General features: G+C 42.2%; 1 protein-coding gene across 1 annotated transcript; it reads left to right on the forward strand.

Annotated features, from left to right (window-relative positions):
* Nucleotides 1–283: 283 nt before the first annotated feature.
* On the forward strand, nucleotides 284–25,150 carry LOC139412212 (kinesin-like protein KIF18A). Its single transcript, XM_071159034.1, has 18 exons — nucleotides 284–351; nucleotides 1,221–1,553; nucleotides 1,868–2,025; nucleotides 2,198–2,302; nucleotides 2,444–2,554; nucleotides 2,677–2,874; nucleotides 5,322–5,501; nucleotides 5,706–5,780; nucleotides 5,890–5,999; nucleotides 6,844–7,006; nucleotides 7,162–7,326; nucleotides 10,875–10,996; nucleotides 11,809–12,077; nucleotides 15,984–16,043; nucleotides 23,173–23,578; nucleotides 23,979–24,068; nucleotides 24,189–24,283; nucleotides 24,827–25,150. The coding sequence occupies exons 2-18, from the start codon at nucleotides 1,244–1,246 to the stop codon at nucleotides 24,961–24,963; spliced, it is 2,754 nt and encodes a 917-aa protein (XP_071015135.1). The 5' UTR covers nucleotides 284–351; nucleotides 1,221–1,243; the 3' UTR covers nucleotides 24,964–25,150.
* Nucleotides 25,151–25,750: the final 600 nt, after the last annotated feature.

Raw genomic sequence — 25,750 nt, forward strand, 5'->3', positions numbered from 1 at the left:
TGGACGATGCAAATTGTACTTAGGACATTGGTCTTAGCGCAATAGTATACTTACTTTGTTATGTTAGCTATGTGTCATAATGGTTTCAATAACATGCTAAAAAAAATTGTTTTGCTAGATAATAGCTGGCATACGAACAGAGTTTTTAAACCACTTCCTCCACCAGTACTGCAATCAAGTGACTGCAACACCAAGCTCACCGACGTCACCCAAGGTGCATAGCCAATCAGCTGTTGCGAAGGAAGAGGGGGCTTGTTTTTGAAAAGACGCGCTGGTCTTGGGAGAAAAAGTAGCAGTGGCAGTACTTGCTAGCGAGCCACAATTGCAAATGTGAAACAATTATAGTCAAAGGTAGGCTGTGGGTGTATTATACTTCGCTCCACAACATAAGTAATGTTTATGATGTATTTTACAACTCGCAGCACTTGCTGTTTTCGCTCGGAGGTGAGCTTCTATGACTCTTTGTTTACTGCTAATGTTAGCTAGCCACAATAAGGCACTACGGGCGACGACTACACGAGACATTCAAGTCGCCCTGTTCTTTATGTAACAACATATTTGTATATATTCACTGCTTAAAATGTAACGTCGAATGCAAGTAGTTAGCTATGTTATTACTTATTAAGCTGGAGACTCTTACCTCTCTCACTAGCTTTAAGCACCAGCTGTCAGAGCAGCTCACAGATCACTGCACCTGTACATAGCTCATCTGTAAATAGCCCATCCAATCTACCTCATAACCATACTGTATTTATTTATTTATCTTGCTCCTTTGCACCCCAGTATCTCAACTTGCACATTCATCTTCTGCACATCCTACCATTCCAGTGTTTAATTGTTATATTGTAATTACTTTGCCACCATGGCCTATTTATTGCCTTACCTCTCTTATCCTACCTCATTTGCACATGCTGTATATAGATTTTCCTACTGTATTATTGTTTGTATGTTTGTTTATTTTATGTGTAACTCTGTGTTGTTGTATGTGTCAAACTGCTTTACTTTAGCTTGGCCAGGTCGCAGTTGCAAATGAGAACTTGTTCTCAACTAGCCTACCTGGTTAAATAAAGGTGAAATAAATAAATAAATACAAATTATGTCTGGCCATGCCCAATTCCCCAAAGCCTGGTCTCTGCTCCACTCCAATGGAGTATATCAGAAACATCCTTCACTGTGGAGTTTAGTCAGCTAAAGCATCTTCCTTGTGCTCTCTCAATTAGATCAATACACAATAAGAAGAGTCATGGACGTGTGCAGCCATGTCAAAGTGGTTGTTCGTGTGCGGCCAACTAATGACAATGAGAAGTGCGAGAACTTCAGAAATGTGGTCCAAGTTGTGGACAACCACATGCTAATATTTGACCCCAAGGAACAGCAAATTACATCTTTCGGGGGACCAAGAGTTCAAAACAGAGATGTCAACAAGAGAGCCGATAAGGACCTGAAATTTGTCTTTGATAATGTTTTTGGGGAGGATTCTTCTCAGGTGGATATCTTTGAGAACACCACTAATATGATACTTGATGGAGTGTTGAATGGCTTTAACTGTACAGGTAATAAAATAGGCTTGAGCCTACTAATCTTTACAGGACTACACCGTTTGATTAGTAGGCCTATGACTATGTGCACATTGAGACAGACGTTGTGAAAAGTGTTGCAAATAGCTTAATTTAAATTAATGTCATAGTACAGAGGACCATTATAGAAATAGTCATTAGTATACTACAGTAGCCAACATCTTTGTACCCCATTTAGCAGTTAAATTCCAATAGATTTGGTGTCACATTTAAACCTACCAAAATCAGATTTATTTGAAGTGGAAGTTTTGATCATGTTTGATTACTAATCCCTCTCTGAAATGTTGCAGTCTTCGCTTATGGCGCAACAGGAGCAGGCAAGACACACACCATGTTGGGCTCAAGCAATGACCCGGGTGTGATGTATCGCACCATGACAGAGCTCTTCAACCGTATGGATCAAGTCAAGGAAGAGAAAATATTCGATGTAGCATTTTCTTATCTTGAGGTGACTCTGGTTTCATCTGTCTGATTTTACAAGTAATACATTTACACAGAAATCAAGGAATAATCTTCCTCCATCATACCTGGGAATTAAAGAAACACATTTTATTAATGAACAATCAGAATTTAAATTGCCAAAAGAAACCAGCCAAGTTCTTGTCATAACTGGTTTTCAGGTCTATAATGAGCAGATCCAGGACCTCTTGGCTAATGTGGGCCCACTTGCAGTGAGGGAGGACCCATCGAATGGAGTGGTTGTCCAGGGCCTTACTCTGCACCAGGTTAGTGATCGACAGGTTATTTGTTGTCTGTCAGGTGTGTTTGTTGTCCTTTTTTCCCTAGTTGAATGAATTTACATCTATTTTTAATAGACGTGTACTGATTTTATTTGTTTAAAAGTATTCATGTGACCTATTTTGTAGCCTAAGTCTGCTGAGCACCTCCTTGAAGCTTTGGATTATGGCAATCGGAATAGAACGCAACACCCCACTGACATGAATGCCACCTCGTCACGGTCCCATGCTGTATTTCAGGTATGCTATTTCAATGGAGTGGTGTCATCTACCTTTCCTCCTTTACCAGACAGCAAGCAGGTTTACCCACTGCATTCACTGAACAGGTGAAGATGAAATTGTTGGTGTTCTTGTCCCACTAGATTTACTTGAAGCAACAGGACAGGACGGCCAGCCTTAATCCAAACGTCCGTGTGGCCAAAATGAGCATGATTGACCTCGCTGGCTCCGAGCGAGCAAATGCCACTAACGCAAAGGGAGCACGTCAACGGGAAGGCGCTAACATCAACCGTTCACTCCTTGCCCTGGGAAATGTCATCAACGCTCTGGCTGACCCTAAGGTATGTGTAAAGCATCTTGATGCATATTTCTCATTGAATATGACAAATTATTAAAAGGAAATGTTTCTGCTCACAGAATTCAATATAATTCAAAAAGGTGGTTGATCTTTTGACAATAACACCCACAGGCATTTCTGTGAGACTCGTAAGCAATGTTGAGCAGGCCTTGGTGCTGCTTCTTCACCACTGAGAATACACAAACTTATGTCTAGATTTAATACTAAGACAGGTGTGTCAAATTAATTTTGCCCGGGGGCCGCATTCGGTGTTCGAAGTCCAGAGGGACGCACTGGAACTTATATTTCCTTGCCATCAAAATTTGCTAAAGATAGTCCTCTATCCATCATTTTTGGAAATTTCAATGCTCCCGGATTGTCTGGCTTTCATTTCTGGGATTATTAGCCAGCTGGACACAGTCAAGAAACGGTATGAATGTAGGATCATTATCATTTCTACACAGTTTCCATTTGGTTTTAGTCATTTTAAACTATTGAGTTCATTCCCCCCCACACACTTTTATCCAAAGCGACTTAGTCATGTGTGCATAGATTTTATTTATGGGTGGTCCCGGTAATTGAACCCACTACCGTGGTGTTACAACTGATTACATATGTTTATCTCACTGGTGAATGGTGTTAGGGTTATCCTTTGCTGTCGTTCATTTTCACTGTGCCAGTTGATTTCTGTGGTCACTGCATTTTTTAAGATTATTTTTTTCTTGTGGATTTTTAGGTCGGCCTAGTCTAATTTATTCTGCCTTCATTTTGTTTGTATGTTGTTTAATTGATTGCAATTTTACATCACACTGGCAGCAATACTCCCTTGCTCTGTCATTGCCAGAAAAAAAGTGAGCAGCTCCCTGTGACTCAAGGAGCCTTGCTTGGTCTGTTAGCAAGCCAAGTATTTGGATAAGATTTAATTCCAGTTGCATACATTAACCTGTCACTGAGTCTTTTTGGTTTACCACTGACCCTGGGGATTCCACAAGCAGGCCACATGCATTTAGGAAATGCTGCACAAACATGCCACGCAGTACCAAAATGTATTTTTATTATGGCACCATTGTTCGCTTTAGGGAATGATACCTTGATGTCCCAGCTAGGACTGGTCCCATGGCCATGAATTGCAGTTGCACATTTAGCCTTTGTGGTTTTCTCCATTGGCCCATTTCCTCTCTCTCTCGGGCTGTACATTGTAAATCTTGCTCTGACGAAAGACTCATTTTGCTTAATTGGGACAACCTCCTTTTAGCTGCAAACTTTGAGCTCCCATAGGATCAGCTGGAAATATAAGGGTTTCCTGGTTCCAGATGTAGGTTTCGGCCAGGGAGAACAGCTGGGCAGCCCCCAGCCCATTGCAGATCACTTTTCCTCTGCAAGTGCCTGGTAATTCCTGCCATTTGAGTCTCCATGCGACTGTGACTCACCTGAACAGATGTAATGTACTCAAGACGCATCTGTGCCATTAGTGAAGCCAGGCTGAATTCAGACCTAGCACATTCACACCAGCAGAAGATAATGTGCTTGGGCGTTTTCATTTTCTATAGAAATGAAAGGTATCTATCTGCCAGAAACCTGTTTATGGAAACAAATAGTTACCGTTTGCCAAAGTAAAAATACGAATGTGTATATACAAAACATTAAGAATACCTTCCTAATATTGAGTTGCGCACTCAGAACAGCCTCAATTCGTCAGGGCATGGACTCTGCAAGATGTCGAAAGCGTTCCACAGGGATGCTGGCCCATGTTGTCTCCAATGCTTCCCACAGTTGGCTGGATGTTCTTTGGATGGCGGACCATTCTTGATACACACTGGAAACTGTTGAGCATGTAAAACCCAGCAGTGTTGCAGATCTTGACACAAACTAGTGTTTCCTGGCACCTACTACCATACCTCGTTCCAAGGCACCTAAGTATTTTGCCTTGCCCATTCACCCTTTGAATGGCACACATACACAATCCATCTCTCAATTGTCTCAAAGCTTAAAAATAATTATTTAACCTGTCTCCTCACCTTCATCTACTCTGATTTTGAAGTGGATTTAACAAGTGACTTCAATAAGGGATCATAGCTTTCACCTGGACAGTCTGTCATGGAGGGAGCAGGTGTTCTTGATATTTTGGACATTCAGTGTATGACTGTTCTAAAATGGCCCCCTATACAGCCTTATTAGTGTTGTAAGGCTGTATGCCTTATTAGTGCGTTGTCCCATTGTCACTGGACATTTACTGTATGAGTCCCAAGGGGTCATAGGACTGTGGTCAATTGCATTTTAACGCAAGCAAGAGGGAATTAATTGGTATAAATAAATAAAAATATTTTATGTTCTATGAGGTTTGTCAGACCTTTACCAATCCTTAACCTGAATGTGTAGGCCTAACCTTTTCCTGTTTTGCACTTTTACTCTTTTCTCAGGCTAATGTTGATTTTGCTTGATTTATTATAGCAGAGTAAGAAAGCCCACATTCCATACAGGGACAGCAAGCTAACACGACTCCTTAAAGATTCTCTTGGCGGGAACTGCAGGACGGTCATGATTGCCAACATTAGCCCCTCCTCCAAATCGTATGACGACACCCACAACACACTGAAATACGCCAACCGGGCCAAAGAGATCAAATCATCGGTCAGTAAACTACTCACCCATCCCATCAATGTTATAGGATTTATTTAGTCCTCTTTGGCTGTGTTTTTAAAAGCCAAACATGAGTTCAGGGGTGGTTTTGTTAGGGAAACTTGTACTACATGGCATTTCTTACAATATTTCTGTTTGTAATGCCTCTCTTTCTCCTTCCATACGTTTTTACATGCCTTTTTACCTGTTCTTTAGCTCAAGAGGAATGTTGTCAGCTTGGACAGTCACATCGGCCAGTATGCAGTGATATGCGAGAGGCAGCGAGAAGAGGTAATATAAGATGAAATACCAATCTCTACTACGCAGACTGGAGGCCCTTAGGTTCCGAAAATGTGTGGACATACATTTCACCTTTTATCAACAGTTTATGCTATTTCAGATCATTCAGTTGAAGAAGAAGTTGAAAGAGTATGAGGAGAGGAAGATGGACCCTCTTGTTCCTGGAGTCTCTAATACCATTTCCAGTCAGAACCAAACAGAGATTCACAAGTAGGTGCTTATTTCTTGTACCAATGTGCATGCAACAACCAAAAGGCAAAACTTGTATTTATACAGTAATACAAGTTCTGTTATGCATAATATGCAACCACACTTGAGTGTCCTTTAAACTTGTACACTTTAATTGAAATCCATAGATAATTTATCATGTTGAGGGAAAGTACAAAGCCCAAGGACCTGGGCTTTGGGTGGAGAGTTTGCTCTGCATTTTTGATAGGGGAAGCTGTGAGCCACATAAAAAATAAAACTACACATATAATATATCGGTATTAGTTAAAAACATCCTTCCTTCACTCCCCTCCAAGGGCTGCAGTGGCGTCTGTTTAAAAAGGGAGAGAGGGAAAGGGAAGGGGGGGGGGGGTGGAGCTGAATGAGTCTCATTCCCACGCATTTCATTCACCGGCATCAGAATTCACAACTCGCACAATGTGAGGCTCTGAAGAGAGGCAGCATGCTTCTCACACAATTAAAAATTCATCAGTCTGGCAAGGCCACGGCGGCTCCTACGTCACAGGGGTTACATTGGAGATTGCAGTCACATTTCAGAGGCTGCTCTCCACTGTCTGTTTATTTATTTACCTGCATATCCCTCTTCCTTTACCAGAATGAGACATTGTTGCAATGCCTCTGCCTTATTGGGTGAAAGCTGCTGAGGGTGGTCCAGGGCAGCTGCCTGATTTGAACACTGTTCAACCTGTTGAGTTGTACAATAACATTGTATTTTTACTTGAGGAAGGGCAAACACTGAAAAGTTTTATTTTTTATAAACCTTTGCCCTCCATTATTAAGCAAAGACTCTAACAATAACTGGCTGGTTGCCCCTTTTTCTGGACAGGGTGTCAGAGTCCCTACAGAGCATTTTCTCCAGCCGTACTCAGATCAGGAGGGAGCACCTTGTTCTGGAGCGGCAGCTCAAGGAGAACGAGTTACGTCAGCGTCACAGCGAGGAGTGCAACCAGCAGGCCCAGCTCTTCGGTGCCAAAGACAAGACTGAGAAGGTCTGAAAAAGGCCCTGCTTATCACCATGTCATTTTAGCCAGAAAGTGGTCCCAGAAGGAGCATGTCTTTTATGATGTACCAGTGATAGATTAATGTTTAAAGTGCATACACTCCTTTGTCATATCCAAATCTGATAGGCTCTGTTGTTGAATAGGCCACCTGCAAGCACGAGCGCAAGCTGGCTTCCCTGCTCACACAGCAGCAGCACATCCGCAAGAGGCTGAAGGAGGTTGAGCTGTGCTTCCTTGAGAATGAGGGCTGGCTGCACCGCGTGGAGAATGACTTGAAGCTACTGGGACAGGACTCCCAGCCACCAGTGGTGAGGCAACTGCTGGAGGGGTCAGGAGATATGGAATCACTTGACCCAGGGGTGGTGTTAGAGTGGTGTGGTATATGGGTTATTATGTTCATGGATGGGGAGATGTAGAGGAAGATGGTCCCTCCAGGATTCCGTGATAGTGTTTTTCTTTTCTTTTTTTTTGCTAAATCAACAATTCCCTGCATATTATGTGAGGGTTTGCAAATTTGACCAATCACCGCACTATTTCTGCATAAAACAGTAAAAATATTGCTATATTAATCGCTTAAAGCTGACCCATCACCGCAGTACAAAAAGAGGGCTCGCAATTCAAATCAAATTGTATTTGTCACATGCGCCGAAGTTCTTACTTTACAAGCCCTTAACCAACAATGCGGTTCAAGAAATAGTTAAGAAAATATTAACTAAATAAACTAAAGTTTTCAACAACAAAAAGTTACACAATAAATAACAATAACTAGGCTATGCACAGGCGGTACCGGTACAGGTTAGTCGAGGTAATTTGACCATATAGGTAGGGGTAAAGTGACGATGCATAGATAATAAACAGCGAGTAGCAGCAGTGTAAAACCAAAGGGAGGGGGTCCATGTCAATTGTCTGGGTGGCCATTTGATTAAATGTTGAGCAGTCTTATGGCTTGGGGGTAGATGTTGTTAAGGGGCCTTTTGGACTTAGACTTGGCGCTCCGGTACTGCTTGCTGTGCGGTAGCAGAGAGAACAGTCTATGACTTTGGTGACTGGAGTCTGACAATTTTTGGGGGCCTTCCTCTGACACTGCCTAGTATATGGGTCCTGGATGGCAGAAAGCTTGGCCTCAGTGATGTACTGGGCAATACGCACTACCCTCTGTAGCGCCTTCGGTCGGATGCCGAACAGTTGCCATACCAGGCAACCGGTCAGGATGCTCTCGATGGTGCAGCTATAGAACTTTTTGAAGATCTGGGGACCCATGCCAAATCTTTTCAGTCTCCTTAGGGGGAAAAGGCATTGTTATGCCCTCTTCACAAGTTTCTTGGTGTGTTTGTACCATGATAGTTTGTTGGGTATGTCCACGATCAGTTCCTTTGTCTTGCTCACGTTGAAGGAGAGGTTGTTGTCCTGACACCACACTGCCAGGGGCCCCCGTGTTGAGGATCAAGCCACACGTCAACACACACTTTTTTTCCCTCGTCAGTGCGTTGTTGCCCCACAAATATCACAGAATATCCTCACAAAATCCTGGAGTGATTGGGAAGACTTATTGACAATGCTGCTAATTGTAAGCTACCTAAACTAAGCCATATTTTTGGTTGCTCTGTATCAGATCCATATAATAAACTAATTGCTTATAAGTTGAAATGGTTCAACTTATACACTGCTCAAAAAAATAAAGGGAACACTTAAACAACACAATGTAACTCCAAGTCAATCACACTTCTGTGAAATCAAACTGTCCACTTAGGAAGCAACACTGATTGACAATAAATGTCACATGCTGTTGTGCAAATGGAATAGACAACAGGTGGAAATTATAGGCAATTAGCAAGACACCCCCAATAAGGGAGTCGTTCTGCAGGTGGTGAACATAGACCACTTCTCAGTTCCTATGCTTCCTGGCTGATGTTTTGGTCACTTTTGAATGCTGGCGGTGCTTTCACTCTAGTGGTAGCATGAGACGGAGTCTACAACCCACACAAGTGGCTCAGGTAGTGCAGCTCATCCAGGATGGCACATCAATGCGAGCTGTGGCAAGATGGTTTGCTGTGTCTGTCAGCGTAGTGTCCAGAGCATGGAGGCGCTACCAGGAAACAGGCCAGTACATCAGGAGACGTGGAGGAGGCCGTAGGAGGGCAACAACCCAGCAGCAGGACCGCTACCTCCGCCTTTGTGCAAGGAGGAGCAGGAGGAACACTGCCAGAGCCCTGCAAAATGACCTCCAGCAGGCCACAAATGTGCATGTGTCTGCTCAAACGGTCAGAAACAAACTCCATGAGGGTGGTATGAGGGCTCGACGTCCACAGGTGGGGGTTGTGCTTACAGCCCAACACCGCGCAGGACGTTTGGCATTTGCCAGAGAACACCAAGATTGGCAAATTCGCTACTGGCGCCCTGTGCTCTTCACAGATGAAAGCAGGTTCACACTGAGCACATGTGACAGACGTGACAGTCTGGAGACGCCGTGGAGAACGTTCTGCTGCCTGCAACATCCTCCAGCATGACCGGTTTGGCGGTGGGTCAGTCATGATGTGGGGTGGCATTTCTTTGGGGGGCCGCACAGCCCTCCATGTGCTCGCCAGAGGTAGCCTGACTGCCATTAGGTACCGAGATGAGCTCCTCAGACCCCTTGTGAGACCATATGCTGGTGCGGTTGGCCCTGGGTTCCTTCTAATGCAAGACAATGCTAGACCTCATGTGGCTGGAGTGTGTCAGCAGTTCCTGCAAGAGGAAGGCATTGATGCTATGGGCTGGCCCGCCCATTCCCCAGACCTGAATCCAATTGAGCACATCTGGGACATCATGTCTCGCTCCATCCACCAACGCCACGTTGCACCACAGACTGTCCAGGAGTTGGCGGATGCTTTAGTCCAGGTCTGGGAGGAGATCCCTCAGGAGACCATCCGCCACCTCATCAGGAGCATGCCCAGGCATTGTAGGGAGGTCATACAGGCACGTGGAGGCCACACACACTACTGAGCCTCATTTTGACTTGTTTTAAGGACATTGCATCAAAGTTGGATCAGCCTGTAGTGTGGTTTTCCACTTTAATTTTGAGTGTGACTCCAAATCCAGACCTCCATGGGTTGATAAATTTGATTTCCATTGATAATTTTCGTGTGATTTTGTTGTCAGCACATTCAACTATGTAAAGAAAAAAGTATTTAATAAGAATATTTCATTCATTCAGATCTAGGATGTGTTATTTTAGTGTTCCCTTTATTTTTTTGAGCAGTGTAGTTAAGGGGAACTATCCCTTTTAAATGTTATTTTCCATCTCCCAGAGTACATTTTAGAAGGGATGGGAACAGGAATTTTGCTCTATGCAACCTTTTTATTTTTTACTTCTGGTTTGTTTGTTTTTGCAAATACGTCTCAAATGTTGTTGTGACAGTTTGTTTTCTTCCATCTGTTCTGGTAATTAGGACTGTGCTTATTGTATTGCTCTTGTTCACTGGTGGATGATTGAGGTGAGTGGATCAATGATCTTCACGCATCCCTCACACAGCCAGTTACCTAAACCATGTAGATGTTTTTTTCCTCTTTCTCATCCCTCTTCTAGGAAGTGGCACAGAACAATGATTCATCCGCTTGTCAAATGTTCTCTCTGCTGTCGTTTCGTATACTCTTTTACGTCAGAGGTGGATGACAGCTTTTTTTTTTTTTTTTTTTTTACCCAGAAGACAGGTTCTCAGAGATGAAGCATGGCACAAAATAAACCCCTCAAGACTCATTGTCTTGTGCGTCACTGATGACTCCCTGCCAGCCTGTTCTCTAGCTGTGGTCAGGGTTACTCAATATGTTCCCTCGTGGTCATTTCCCCAGCTCTTCCACTTTCCCCTTTCCCCCTCAGGTACTCCAGAAGGACCTTCGCTGCCACAGGCTCCAGCTACAGGTAGAGGACCTCAAGCAGCACATTGAGCAAATGACCCACCTCATCGGCATCCAGGACCAGGAGAAAAAACAGACTAAAAAGTAGGTCATTTTTCTTTTAAAGGGTTCAACACATAATGTTATCACCATACCAACATTTGGACTTTGATACCGATATTCATTGTAGCATTTGATACTCTTTACCCCAGCAATACGACAGTGGAAAAATACCTCACTTCCTGTGTAAAACATGTGGCCAAGCCAACGCTCCAGCTGGAGAGCTACTTTTGTTCCTGTTGAGCAGCTGATTGCTGGAGTCTGATATGCTACAGCAGGGCTGGAACAAAAGCCTGGAATTACATATCAGAGTTGAATCATCCACCTGTATCCACTGAAGACAGAGAGTGGAAATGCAGTGATATTACCATAAGATGGCCTTAAGTCTTAAAGGGGTTTGTTAGACTTTTCAGACCTGTAAAGTGGACTTAAGTCAATCTGAGCCAGTACTCCACAACATCTGTTGTAGAGATATTGCTACATGTTTTAGAAGGTATCTTCAGGCCTAATCCTACATGAATGGGAAAATATGGTCAGGTAGACACAGGCATATTAAGATGGGAATAATATTTATGAATAATTGAGTATGAGTAGTGACTCACACTGTACTATGTGAGTATGAATGGCTGTGTGCCATCCATACCTGTCATACATTACCTCCAGAGAATGTACAGTGTTGTTGTTGGTTACTTATATGAATTAGTGAATAGAGAGTATTAGTCTTTTGAATTATACTATACTAGGTGTTGCATACATATGCAACAAAATTCACTTTGGCACCTTTTTACACTATAAATTGTGATACTGACTCAACAGAACATCTTTTAAGCCTGAGTTTCATGCTTTCTTCTGTTCAGAATGTTGCACATGCTGCTGCCTGCCTACAGTAGACAGTACTGGACGCTGAGGGGGTCGGGCCTGGTCACAGCTGCCGACGAGGCTGAGAACCAGGACCTGGAGCACCTGGTCCTCAGGGAGAGGGGTGTGGTGTGGGCCGATCAGGAGAAGGCAGGGGAGCAGAAGGACGAGGAGACCCAGGCTGAGGGTTCCAGGCTTAGGCCAGAGCTCGTACCCATCCTGTCATTTTCACACCTCATCTGTCCCCATCAAAACAGTCCCTGCAGTAGTAAGTCATGACTTCACACCTTATGTTGTCTTAAAAAAAGCAGAATTGGCTTCAACTCCCAGTCACAACGATGACATGTAAATTCCCTCTGAGGGGTATACTATCATGCCCATTCTTTCTAGAAAATCTAAATATATTTTGGCAAGTTAGCTGGCCATTTATCTTGCTTTGTAGTATACCCCCCTGGTCGACTGTTTAATCATCTGTTGTAGTGCTTTATTTTCAGGCCACCAGTGGCCATACAGCAATATCTGGTGGCCCTGGGCTATTGGGCTCTATTTACTGTTGATCATGGGAGCCTACACACACGAGAGCCACCATTCTCCAGGTCCTATCAAACCCTGTATAACCCAGCACCAGTGCGCCATCAGGCCTCCTTTCATGACATTCAGCCCCTAGGAGACAATGGAGCGTGAACCAAAGCTGGCCAGCAATACTTAATTACTATGTTGCTGTCCATCAAATGTCAGCAGGTGCACCCCGCACCTGTCCCCCTGTACCAGTCACATGCTTGTTTCCCTGTGTCTTTTATTTTGTGTTTTTGGCCCTGTCCACTTGTGCTTATAGTTGAGTGATATCCTGTAATTTGACCCTCCTTTCACAAGCCATGAGCACAAATGTATGATACCAGATCTCAATAGGTCCCGTCCTTTTGTTCTATTCCCTCCGTTTTCACCTTGCAATGACTGTCCTGAAGACAACTGTTATTATTTATTTAAAGCTACATTTATTGAAAGGCCCAGTGCAGTCAAAAATGTGATTTCCTGCATTTTATATACAGTATATATATATATATTGTGTTTAAGTGTTCCCTTTATTTTTTTGAGCAGTGTATATATACACTGCTCAAAGAAATAAGGGGAACACTTAAACAACACAATGTAACTCCAAGTCAATCACACTTCTGTGAAATCAAACTGTCCACTTAGGAAGCAACACTGATTGACAATACATTTCACATGCTGTTGTGCAAATGGAATAGACACCTGGCGCTACCAGGAGACAGGCCAGTACATCAGGAGACGTGGAGGAGGCCGTAGGAGGGCAACAACCCAACAGCAGGACCGCTACCTCCGCCTTTGTGCAAGGAGGAGCAGGAGGAACACTGCCAGAGCCCTGCAAAATGACCTCCAGCAGGCCACAAATGTGCATGTGTCTGCTCAAATGGTCAGAAACAGACTCCATGAGGGTGGTATGAGGGCCCGACGTCCACAGGTGGGGGTTGTGCTTACAGCCCAACACCGTGCAGGACTTTTGGCATTTGCCAGAGAACACCAAGATTGGCAAATTCGCCACTGGCGCCCTGTGCTCTTCACAGATGAAAGCAGGTTCACATTGAGCACGTGACAGACGTGACAGAGTCTGGAGACGCCGTGGAGAACGTCCTGCTACCTGCAACATCCTCCAGCGTGACCGGTTTGGCGGTAGGTCAGTCATGGTGTGAGGTAGCCTGACTGCCATTAGGTACCGAGATGAGATCCTCAGACCCCTTGTGAGACCATATGCTGGTACGGTTGGCCCTGGGTTCCTCCTAATGCAAGACAATGCTAGACCTCATGTGGCTGGAGTGTGTCAGCAGTTCCTGCAAGAGGAAGGCATTGATGCTATGGACTGGCCCGCCCGTTCCCCAGACCTGAATCCAATTGAGCACATCTGGGACATCATGTCTCGCTCCATCCACCACAGACTGTCCAGGAGTTGGCGGATGCTTTAGTCCAGGTCTGGGAGGAGATCCCTCAGGAGACCATCCGCCACCTCATCAGGAGCATGCCCAGGCGTTTTAGGGAGGTCATACAGGCACGTGGAGGCCACACACACTACTGAGCCTCATTTTGACTTGTTTTAAGGACATTACATCAAAGTTGGATCAGCCTGTAGTTGATACATTTGATTTCCATTGATAATTTTTGTGTGATTTTGTTGTCAGCACATTCAACTATGTAAAATAAAAAAAGTATTTAATAAGAATATTTCATTCATTCAGATCTAGGATGTGTTATTTTAGTGTTCCCTTTATTTTTTTGAGCAGTGTATATTTCTACGCTATGAAATTATGATAATTCCCTTTTATAGTTTAAGAAAAGACTGCCTAAATGTCTGCCTGTTTTGGCGGGATGGCATTTTGGCCTGCCTGGTGACATCACCAAGTGGTAAATTAGTTAATAAGAATGAGTTCCAAACCTCTGCCAATAACAGATAGTTTTCCCTTCCCCATTCAGGCCACCCCCAGACAGTCCTAGAAAACCTATTCCTTGAGAAATTGCTCTTTGCTCAGAAGCTATTTTTGTTTCTTTGTTTTCAATTAAAATGGTTAAAATCACATTAAAGAACTTGTTACCCAGAAATGATTTCATATTTTGATAAAAAATGGCTGCATTGAACTTTTAACCCCTTACACTTGTGGGCTTTGGATAGGGATAGAGGTAAATGTTTCTTACAGAAAAACAAAAAAACATGGAAATGTATAGCCATGGTAGAAATTTAAAGGGAACTGTGGAGATTATGGGAAAATTATTAGACTAAAGGTTAGGCCAACCGTTCAGCTGACACGAGACTGAATCCAAACATTTCACTGTTGATTTTATGTGCATTTTTACATTTACTGTAGTTTTTTTGCCGCATTTGTTTTTAACAAAATCCGAAAATTCTCCCCGCAGTAACATGATAAGAATATTCTTGGGAAATTTGAGATGGGTGCAACAAAAGACAAAAACGTTAAAAGGTTTGAGTGTGAGGTCTAACTGATGTTTCCAAGTGGCCACGCACCTCAAGTGTGCACAGTTCCAAATTAATTTCAATGCAGTTTTACGACTCAGAAGTCCTCAACTAACTATACATTGCTTTTTTGAGCTCTCATAACTGTGCCGTTTAGGAATTAGAGCAAGCATACTTGTAGTTGTTTTATCTGGAATACAGCCCTGCATCCTCGCCTTTACACAAGTATTGTTGCTTACACAATCCAAAACAGTCCATTTTTATAAATCACAATTTGGGTCAGGTGGGTGAAATTTGAGCGCTTGTTCTATTGCCAACATGACTAGCAAAATGATAAAAATAGGATCTTAGTGTTAGGCTTTCACAAAGCAATTCAGAGAAACAGATTGTAATTTTGTGAGCACGGAATGGATTCATGAGTAAATTCAAATGTGTGGTCCGCTGCAAATGTTTCCACAATACAACAAACCGGCTCATTCTGTTCAGGACAACCCAGGGTATAACGCCATGTTATTTTGTAACTGTACATCAAACATAGTAATCATACATGTTGACAATGTATATTACATGAGTTTTATGATATGGAAATGTGAAGTGCACATTGGGACTCATGTATGACATCAAAGCAGTATTTATTATAATCCTTAGCATCTCATCTTTCAAAATACATAGAGTCCTTGCAATTTACAGCATTTTCCTCACTCAGACAGAACATTTTCTAAAGTTGCCAAATTAGCGGAAGTGATGGGGGCAACTTCTTGTCGTGTGCGGTGCTCAAGTTCAGAACGGCTGTCAGTCAAAACCCATACAGAGCTGTGAAGTGCAGAGCCTGACATCTGACATCATGTATAGCATGTTACTGTACAGCCATTACGTTCCCATTTAGGTGCTTATCAATGTCCAAATCTGCCATTTTCAACCCAAATGCAGATACAAGTGTAAAGGGTGACCCATTATTTAACCAGGCAAGTGTACAACAGTAGATTTAGCTGCGCAGTTCATGATGACTTTTCACATTTGCCACAGCCAAATGCTGAGGCACGATTGTGTCTGTTCTATTGATAACTGTGCAGGCTGAGCTGTGATGCTAGTCATGCTGTGTGTTGTGCTGATAACTGGGGGGGGGGGGGGGGTGGCATGGTATTCATGAAGGAGGCGGTGTTGTTGAACATACTGTTGTCTGTCACTCAGGTGCTGAGAAACATAAGAGGAGAGTCTCGCTGCGCCTTCAACCAAATCCATCATCGAAAGGTAAACCTGTCTTTACTCTCCCTCAGGCCTGCTAACCTGGTCATTAATCTAACAGCTTGCCACATGGAATCCTTCATAGTGACAGTCCGAGGGGATCAAATATGTCCATCAAAGTCATCACTCCTGTGGTAAAAGCTCTGTTTCATCTGTTAATTGTTCATCAGCAATTTCAGTTGTGCTAAAACTGGTTCCAGGATTCACTAGTATAAACTTGGGGTGTTAACAGAGAAGGCTTGTTTCAGAAGACCACAAAGACTGGAATGGTTAAAATAATGAACTGGCAATATTAAAAATCCCCACTGTAGTGGTCAAACTGAAGTGCGACCATGAGTAATATTGATCTGTGGATTAAGTGTTTTTTATTGTTTTATTCCCACTGATCACTGGTGTTTAGTGTAACAACTTAGTTTCCCTTCTGCCAACCTCAAGAGATGATGGGACATCAATTGGCACTCCAACTGATTCTTAAGCAAGGAAAAATACAAAAAATAGGCATTCTGTAAATAAACTACAAAAACTATTCCGACATGAAATAGAATGTAATTTCCAGTTGTTCAGCAATGCAGACTTTCTGTTCTGGAACTAAAGATATTTTGTGAAAATGAAATGACACTTGAGACCCCTTTAGAGAAAGAAAAGGACTGGGAAAACCTTTAGGGAAGTACAATAAGGAAGTATGTGAAATATGGCCGTCCAAATTGTCTGTAATGATATTTTCTGCTGAACAGGTGGTCTACATTTGATTGAAACACATTGTGGGAAACGTCAGCTACATTTTTAAAGAAAACAACACCAGATGACCACGGCGCAACAGGAAATAGCTTAAAAAACACTTTTTACTAGGGCTGCCACAATTACCGTTTAACCATCATGAAAATAAAATAATCCTCATAACAGTTTTAAAACGTGTTTTTTGAGGAACAGCTGACTGAAGACTGGACAGCTGGGCATTTGTGCGGTTTGTGCGGTTGAGTCTGTTTCTGCGGTAACATGGACTTAACTTAAGGGGTTATCATAGTCCAAAACCGGCACACATATACACTTCAGTTTTCTAGAATATTGGACCGTTAGCTTTCATACTTTTCTCATTCTCAGTACAGCTCAAGCAGTTTCTCCAATTGTCAACACATTCAAATGAATAGAGGATGCGTACCGGAGACGCGTTGGTTGGGAATGGTTGGGAACCCTGCAGATGGTGGTCTCAGAGCCAGGTAGCTATGTCACAATGGGACACTGGACTATCGCTACTGTGTATGATTTACGCTTTTGATATGAAATAAGATCTTGTCCAAATCATGTTACCTGTTCGTGTGAAATTTTTGTTTTTTTTCTGTGTTTGTGTAACTAGCATCAGAGCTTGAGTATGGAAATCCTCCCTCTCCAACCTTTTTATTACTGCACCATCTCTAAGTGGATACGAGGGCAGGTCACCACACATGACCCTCTCAATAGGTTTCTGCACCCCGCCAGTCCAATGCCTTGTACCCATCCCCTTATCTCCCTTCAGCACAGGCTGGCCCACACAATTTCAATCACTCTTCTCTCTCTCTCTCCTGCAACCTCGTTCTGTGCCAGTCTTACTTTTTCCTGCTCGATCACTCTCTCCCTCTTTGCCCCCCTCCCCCTTTCCTCCATATCTTGTACTCAGTCAATCCAGCATCCAGCCCTCCCAACCCAGGCTGCTCAAACCTCATTCATGAAAATGCAAATTCACTGCAGTGAAAAGAAGGTAGGCAAGGCAAGCGTAAAACGCCCCTGCCCCGTCAGCAAGAACAGCAGCAGCGCTATAAAGAGGGAGGCAGCAGCCAAGCGACCCTAATACGGCGCTGTCTCCACCAGAAATAGCACCTCATGCATGTATTAATCCTACAAGCCAAAAATATGTGATTGAAAGAACTTGGCTGCCATTTATTGCCGGGCCAGATCTCCGTCAGAGAAGCAGTACCATTTATCACTGTCCCCTCATCCTGCCTTGCTATCTGAGCTGTGACTCAAATTTCCTAAATATTGCATTCTGCTCTTCACATGAATAAATAGGTCCATTAATCTTCCATATCTCCCCCTCCCTTTTATGATACGCAAATATGTTGTTAAAAATGTGAGCATTGTCGTTTAAAAGCTTCTACATTAAACAATTTAGTTGGTTGTTCTATTTTGTATGTGGGGGGGTGGGGTTAGAGTAGGCAAATTGATATGTCAAATCCACTACCACACAGCTCACATTTCTGGGAATTGCCTCCTCCTCAGTAAAATGTAGTAGGTAGGAAGCGGCGTCACAGGGCTGTGGTCAGCAGCATGTAAATGATGCAGCCGCAGTGTCTCACTGCAACAAGTGAGTCTGCCTCGTTGTGCTCTGATGCAACGTGCTCTCCACTTTACTCTTAAACACCAGCTTTTATACTCGAACAACCCTGCTAACGTTCTTTTGGTGACAATCCTCAATCTCAGCCAGGTTTTTATCATAGTCTTCCTATTCTCGTAAAACATTGTATTTATTCTTGTTAATACATTTAAGCTCTTATTACATAATTAAATCCCAAAATTCTATTCATTACATTTAGGCCGGTTAATGGAAGACCCATATATATTAAAACGACTTTGGTGTATATTAAAAATTAATTGTGTAGCCTATATCAATTATTCCCATTTAATCAGTTGTATGTAAAGTTAGTTGTATCTAAGTTAGTCTTGATCAAATGACCAATAATTAACAGTATGTAGTGTGTATGACTCATCCTCACTGATGACTAATATGGTGATCCATTCAGTGTAGCTGTATCCTTTATACGACAGGTTGCTAAGCGTGTGAGTCATCCATTATGGCTAGTGATTGTGAACCACTTATACCATGAAATAACTTAGGACTAATCATAGGATATGTCCACTCCTGCTTTGTCGGCCATAAGTTGTTTTCCCTCGTTCCTTGCTTTGTGTTCCATAAGGATTTTATGTGGCCTTGTTATGTTTACATGATTGGTTAAATGTCCAATGCAGCAGATTTTATCTCCATATCAATTCATTTCTGGATAACAATTAAGTAATCTTACCGTGATTGTATTCCATAAAAATTGTCAAAAAGAAGCAAAAATAGCTTCTTAGTGAAGAGCAATTTCTCAAGCAAGAATTGTTCTAAGACTGTCTGGGGAGGGGAAAACTGAAAATTAGCTGTTATTGGCAGAATGGTTTTGAACTCTCTTATTGGTCTATTAAGTAGTTTGCCGCCTGGCGATGTCACAGGGCAGGCCAAAACTCCATCCCACCAAAACAGGCTTAAATTTCAGTATTTTCAAACAGCTCTTATTAAATAGTTATTCCAACCACATAGTGTGGAAATATACACTGAGTTTACAAAACTGTATGAACACTGACCAGGTGAATCCAGGTGTAAGATATTGAATCCACTTCCTTATTGAATCCACTTCAATCACTGTAGATGAATGGGAGGAGACCGGTTAAAGAAGGATTTATGAGACAATTGAGACATGGCTTGTGTATGTGTGCCATTGGGGGTCAATAGGCAAGATAAAATATTTGAAGTGGCAGTGGTCTAAGGCACCACATCGCAGTGCTAGCTGTGCCACTAGAGATTCTGGGTTTGGGTCCAGGCTCTGTCGCAGCCGGCCACGACCAGGAGACTCATGGGGCGGCGCACAATTGGCCCAGCGTCGTCCGGGTTAGGGGAGGGTTTGGTCGGCAGTGATATCCTTGTCCCATCGCGCACTAGCGACTCCTGGGGCGGGCCAGACGCAGTACACGCTGAAAACCGTGTTTTTGACTGCACTGGGCCTTTAAGTCTTGGTTTCTTTGAAACATCAAATTATATTTTTATTTTGCCTTACTCTATTTGATTCATTTTCTTCTTTACCCTACTTAGCCATATTCAATGTCACAGTAGCTGGGCTTGTCGGGACTGGTGAAACTCAATTTGTGGGCATGAATGTGTCCCGGCCCTTTCTCCCTTACACCTCTGATTAATGTCTGCACTGTGTAAAGGTCACCAGGTTCACTTTCTTTGGCTACCTCTACACTTCTCCAACTGCCAAAAGATGAGAACCCTTATTAGGCCTACTGCAGACATGGACTTCTCCTTTCAGTATTTTACAGAGAGGTTATTCCTTCATCTTTCAATGGTAGTGATACGTTGTGTCTTATTTTTATACCGGCGCCAACTAAGATCTATTCGGATGTGATTGATTTTCTTAAAATATGACACAGATGGTAAGGCCATGCAGGGGTCAAAGTTCTCAGGAGGGTGATTATTTTGGATATAAAATAACACTCCAGACCACATGAATGTCTAAGACTAGATAGAATGTATGTAGAAATTGTAATGGACATACAGTTGAAGTTGGAAATTTACATACACCTTCGCCAAATAAATGTAATCTCAGTTTTTCACAATTCCTGACATTTAATCCTAGTAAAAATATCATTGTTTTAGGTCATTTAGGATCACCACTTTATTTTAAGAATGTGAAATTTCAGAATAATAGTAGAGAGAATTATATATTTCAGGTTTTATTTCTTTCATCACATTTCCAGTGGGTCAGAAGTTTACATACACTCAATTAGTATTTGGTAGCATTTCCTTTAAATTGTTTAACTTGGGTCAAACTTTTCGGGTAGCCTTCCACAAGCTTCCCACAATAAGTTGGGTGAATTTTGGCCCATTCCTCCTGACAAAGCTGATGTAACTGAGTCAGGTTTGTAGGCCTCCTTGTTCGCACATGCTTTTTCAGTTCTGCCCACACATTTTCTATAGGATTGAGGTCAGGGCTTTGTGATGGCCACTTCAATACCTTGACTTTGTTGTCCTTAAGCCATTTTGCCACAACTTTGGAAGTATGCCCTGGTCATTGTCCATTTGGAAGACCCATTTGCGACCAAGCTTTAACTTTCTGACGGATGTCTTGAGATGTTGCTTCAATATATCCACCTAATTTTCCTCCATCATGATGCCATCTATTTTGTGAAGTGCACCAGCCCCTCGTGCAGCAAAGCACCCCAACAATATGATGCTGCCACCCCCGTGCTTCACGGTTGGGATGGTGTTCTTCGGCTTGCAAGCCTCCCCTTTTTTCCTCCAAACATAACGATGGTCATTATGGCCAAACAGTTCTATTTTGTTTCATCAGACCAGAGGACATTTCTCCAAAAAGTATGATCTTTGTCCCCATGTGCAGTTGCAAACCGTGGTCTGGCTTTTTTATGGCGGTTTTGGAGCAGTGGCTTCTTCCTTGCTGAGCAGCCTTTCAGATTATGTCGATATAGGTCTCGTTTCACTGTGAATATAAATATTTTTGTACCTGTTTCCTCCAGCAGCTTCACAAGGTCCTTTGCTGTTGTTCTGGGATTGATTTGCACTTTTCGCACCAAAGTACGTTCATCTCTAGGAGACAGAACACGACTCCTTCCTGAGTGGTATGATGGCTGTGTGGTTTATACTTGCGTACTGTTGTTTGTACAGATGAACATGGTACCTTCAGGCGTTTGGAAATTGCTCCCAAGGATGAACCAGACTTGAGGAGGTCTACAATTTGTTTTCTTGGCTGATTTCTTTTGATTTTCCCATGATGTCAAGCAAAGAGGCACTGAGTTTGAAGGTAGGCCTTGAAATACATCCACAGGTACACCTCCAATTGACTCAAATGATGTCAATTAGCCTACCAGAAGCTTCTAAAGCCATGACATAATTTTCTGGAATTTTCCAAGCTGTTTAAAGGCACAGTCAACTTAGTGTAACTTCTGACCCACTGGAATTGTGATAGTAAAATAATCTGTCTGTAAACAATTGTTGGAAAAATTACTTGTGTCATGCACAAAGTAGATGTCTTAACCGACTTGCCGAAACTATAGTTTGTGAATGAGACATTTGTGGAGTGATTGAAAAATTAGTTTTAATTACTCCAACCTAAATGTATGTAAACTTCCAACTTCAACTGTATGTACCCCTATTTATTTATTTATTTATTGTTGCATCCCCCTAGCGGTTTTGTGTTTATTTTGACAGTCGTGGGGGGCAGCTAACAATGCATCGACCCAATAAATGCATTCATAAGTAATGGGGCCTGTGTATAGTGGATACACTGGTCACAGAGGTTTGGGTAGGCATATGGAACAATTTTAGTGCTTTGTAATACAGCGCTGGAAATAAAACTAGCTCTCTTGTCTGAGGCACGTTCAGAGGGGGTGAGTTGTGGAGTGTTTGAAAAACGAGTTTTAATGACTCCAACCTAAGTGTATGTAATCTTCCGACTTCAACTGTATCTATTTTCAAATAACTGCTCTTTTTCATGACCGTAAATCGATTTAGATAAACAAATCGGTCATAAAAAAAATCTGTGCTGCCCTCTGTTGAATTTTGAAATCCCGATGTGGACCTCGAGCCAAAACGTTTATCATAAGATTTTAAAAAAAATACAAATTAAAAAAACATTCATCCTTGGGCCATGTATGACATTTCTATGGCAAACAACTGGCATGTTGTTAGTGAATACCCACATGCTGAAGCCGACAGCCTACTGTGATTTAGACTGGATAATGCATTCTTATCTTGCACTTGAGATCAAACTAGTAAACCATGTAGCAAGGCCTCACCAACCACTAACAGAAAAAGTGTTCTGGCTGAACAGGATGAACCCTGGACCCTGTTCAGGGAGAAGCAAGTTTATAGAACGCTCCTATATAAATGTGTGTAGAACAGATGTGACTGTTTGTCAAGTAAAATATGGAACTCTTTACGTTTTATATCCGCAACATTCCAAAGGTCTTAACACAGTGAATACATTCAAGGTGTATGCACTTCCATGTAAGTGCTTGGTGGAGGATGTTTCTAAATTACTTTACAGAATTGTTTTTATTTTTTATGTTTTAATAGAAGTCAGGGTTGAGGTCAATTCCATTTGACCTCTCAATTCAATAAGTGATATGTAGAGCTATGCCTAAATTGAAAAATCCTCTAATTGTCAATTCGCAGTGCATGGATTGGACTGTATTGAAATGGAATTGACCTTGATGAAGTTTGTTGTGTAACTTGATAGCAATTTATTTGATCATGCATAGGCCAAACTTTGTTAGGTTCTTTGTGGCTTCTTCATAAAAAATAAATCAAATTTATGTTGTTTTCTAGGCCCAGCAGCCCAGGTGACAGTGATGGAACCCATTCCCAAGAAACATACCAGGAGGAAGCTGGCAGTGTCTCCACCAAACCCTGGGAGTGTTGTCTCCGCCTCAGCGCAGGCTCCCATGGTCCTCCAGGAGGTTTTAAGACAGGAGGGGATGTTTCCACTGCTCTACACTCCAGATGCCAGTGGTACACTCAACAGGCCTTCACTCCTGCCTCTCCAGCACTATGCAGTCAATGACCCCAACATGACATTTGACATTGAAGATGAAGACAATGAATCAGCTCTTGCCAACGCTACCGTCGTCCTTTACCAATGTAGCCCCAATCATCAAGCGGTTTCTTCGTGCCCCTTGAGTCCAAGCCAACAGCAGGCTCCCCGAGCCAATGACATGAGCAAACCCCCCAAAAGGTGGGTGTGGTATTGTCGAAGATGGTCATCATACTCCGTCATTTCAACAGTCCAGTTTAATATTAGCTGCTGAACCATGTAAAACAGTGCATACATTCATAGATTAAGACATTATCAGTATATATATATTTTTTTTGCCTCTATTACTATTACAACAATTCTCATTTTTATTTTACACATTTTGTCCCAGGTGACAGAAATTGTATTAGGGTTTGAGCCCCTCCAAGTACTTATTTCTAAACGTTGAGCTGCCTTGTCTCTTAAGTTTTAGGTACGAGCAAGTGGCAGAATTGTCTAACGTATCAGAGTGCGGTACTCATTCCAGTCTGTTTATTTGATCACATGTAAGAGACTGTTCAAATATTGAGAAGGAAATTGCCTGACTTGTTGTTTCCCGCAGACTGGAGATACCGTCTCTGTTGGACATCCGACATGGCAAGACCTACATGGCCATGACTTCGGCTGCGCAGGGCAAACGCAAAATGAATTGGTAAGTGTGGTTGTGACATACTCAAAATACATGTTTCTTAGTGAAGGATCAGGGAAGGAAGTGTTGTGCTGCTCAGATATTAACACATTTCATCTCTTGTGTTTCCATCTCCCTCTGTAGCAGCAGCAGAGAGCAGGAAATCCTTTCAGCACCCAAGCACATAAAGCAGGACCCCACAGTAGTAGCAAGACCACTAAGAGTGCGTCTTTTTGCTGGTGAGTGCAACAATACCAGTATTTCTCCCCTGAAGTGACCCAGTGAAAGAGTGTAGCTTGCTTTCATTCACTATTTATAAAAATACATGAAATGTGTGGCTATTTCCCCCTCTAAAATCCCCATGTTCATTCCAGTTAGTGGTGCTTACACTCAGAGCTCATGCCTACATCTCTCAGCTGCAACACAAAGTTCAGGGCAGGGCCAGGCCAGAACATGCTTTTTTTTATATGCCTGTTATGAAGGACACTTGCTTTTAGAAAACCAAGCTTTTTTTAATCTACAATGGAGCTTGTCTGCCTGTTAATTATGGCACTTATTTTCATTTTAAGGATTTTGTTTGGCTTTTGGACAAAACTGCAGAATTTGGTTTCTTATCCGATTGCATACTTTTGGTGTGATGTGTATTAGACAGCAATTTGTTTTATTGTTCGATTTATGTATGTTCAGTAATCTAAAAAATAACTTATTTTTTATTTTTTAATAATGGGATTTTTCACACTGCAAAGGAGGGGGCTCTATCTAAGCATTGTGTTTCTCCTTAGGGTCAGAGGAGAACAAGCCCAGAAGAGTTATAAGAAGTGTTTCTGAGGGGAATCTTCACCTCATGGATGTTCAGAGGAAAAAGTCCATATTCTATAAAACCTCCCAGAAATTCAAGAGTGTGACAAAGAGGATGTGAGGCCTGCTTTTGACCAGATGTTGCTGATGTCATGTAGAAATTAGGGGATCGTGTTTAGATGTGGAGAGAGAAATTAAATCCTATGGATTTCTTGGATAGTTTTTGCTTGAATTGTGTATGATTCTGAACTTGTTCTTAGTTTTATTTTTGGTTTTTACATTTTTATTTCCTACATTAACATTTGTTGTACAGATAATTTGCTATTGTTATTTAGTAATAAAATATTTAGTTAACTAGTAATGTATGTGGTTGGTTTTTGACATGAATAATTCAACTCGTCCAATAATTTTTTCTCAAATGGTTCTTTTCTGGGCTTTTCCATGTTTAGTATACATATATTTTCTTTCAATGTAAAATTGAACAGAAGGGGTAGATTGAGTTATCAGACATGCAGTTTTACTGTCAAGTCATGTGAGTGCTGTTGAAATGGAGACTTGTGATGTTTGTTCATTCTGCTTGTAACCCATCTGTATAGGGAAACTCATTCACCTGTGGAACTTTTTTCACTGTTCAATATCAGGCTACACATCATAAACAGACATGTAGGGCTCATTAAATATTAGGTCATAATGTCGAACAGTGTTAAGAATTCCAACTCACTGAGAGCTGTATTGAGCCCCATCTAGTTGCCGCTCTTAAGTAAATACATTTGTTTTCGACCAGCTCTAACAATAGTTGTTGTACATGCACTTTGATACCAGCTTCAAAGAAAAAATCTGACCTACATTATGTCTGGAAAGAAGCCAACTCATCACTTTAAATTCAGTCTTTCAGTTGCACAGCATCC

This window comes from Oncorhynchus clarkii, chromosome 6 (genome assembly GCF_045791955.1).
Source record: "Oncorhynchus clarkii lewisi isolate Uvic-CL-2024 chromosome 6, UVic_Ocla_1.0, whole genome shotgun sequence".
NCBI classification, from domain to species: Eukaryota; Metazoa; Chordata; class Actinopteri; order Salmoniformes; family Salmonidae; genus Oncorhynchus; species Oncorhynchus clarkii.

Excerpts from the sequence above, each read along its gene's own strand:
- LOC139412212 (XM_071159034.1), top strand. The coding sequence starts at position 1,244 with ATGGACGTGTGCAGCCATGTCAAAGTGGTTGTTCGTGTGCGGCCAACT. Across the intron at positions 5,781-5,889 it reads GCGAGAGGCAGCGAGAAGAG|ATCATTCAGTTGAAGAAGAA; the intron begins GTAATATAAGAT and ends ATGCTATTTCAG. Across the intron at positions 24,284-24,826 it reads AAGAGTGCGTCTTTTTGCTG|GGTCAGAGGAGAACAAGCCC; the intron begins GTGAGTGCAACA and ends GTTTCTCCTTAG.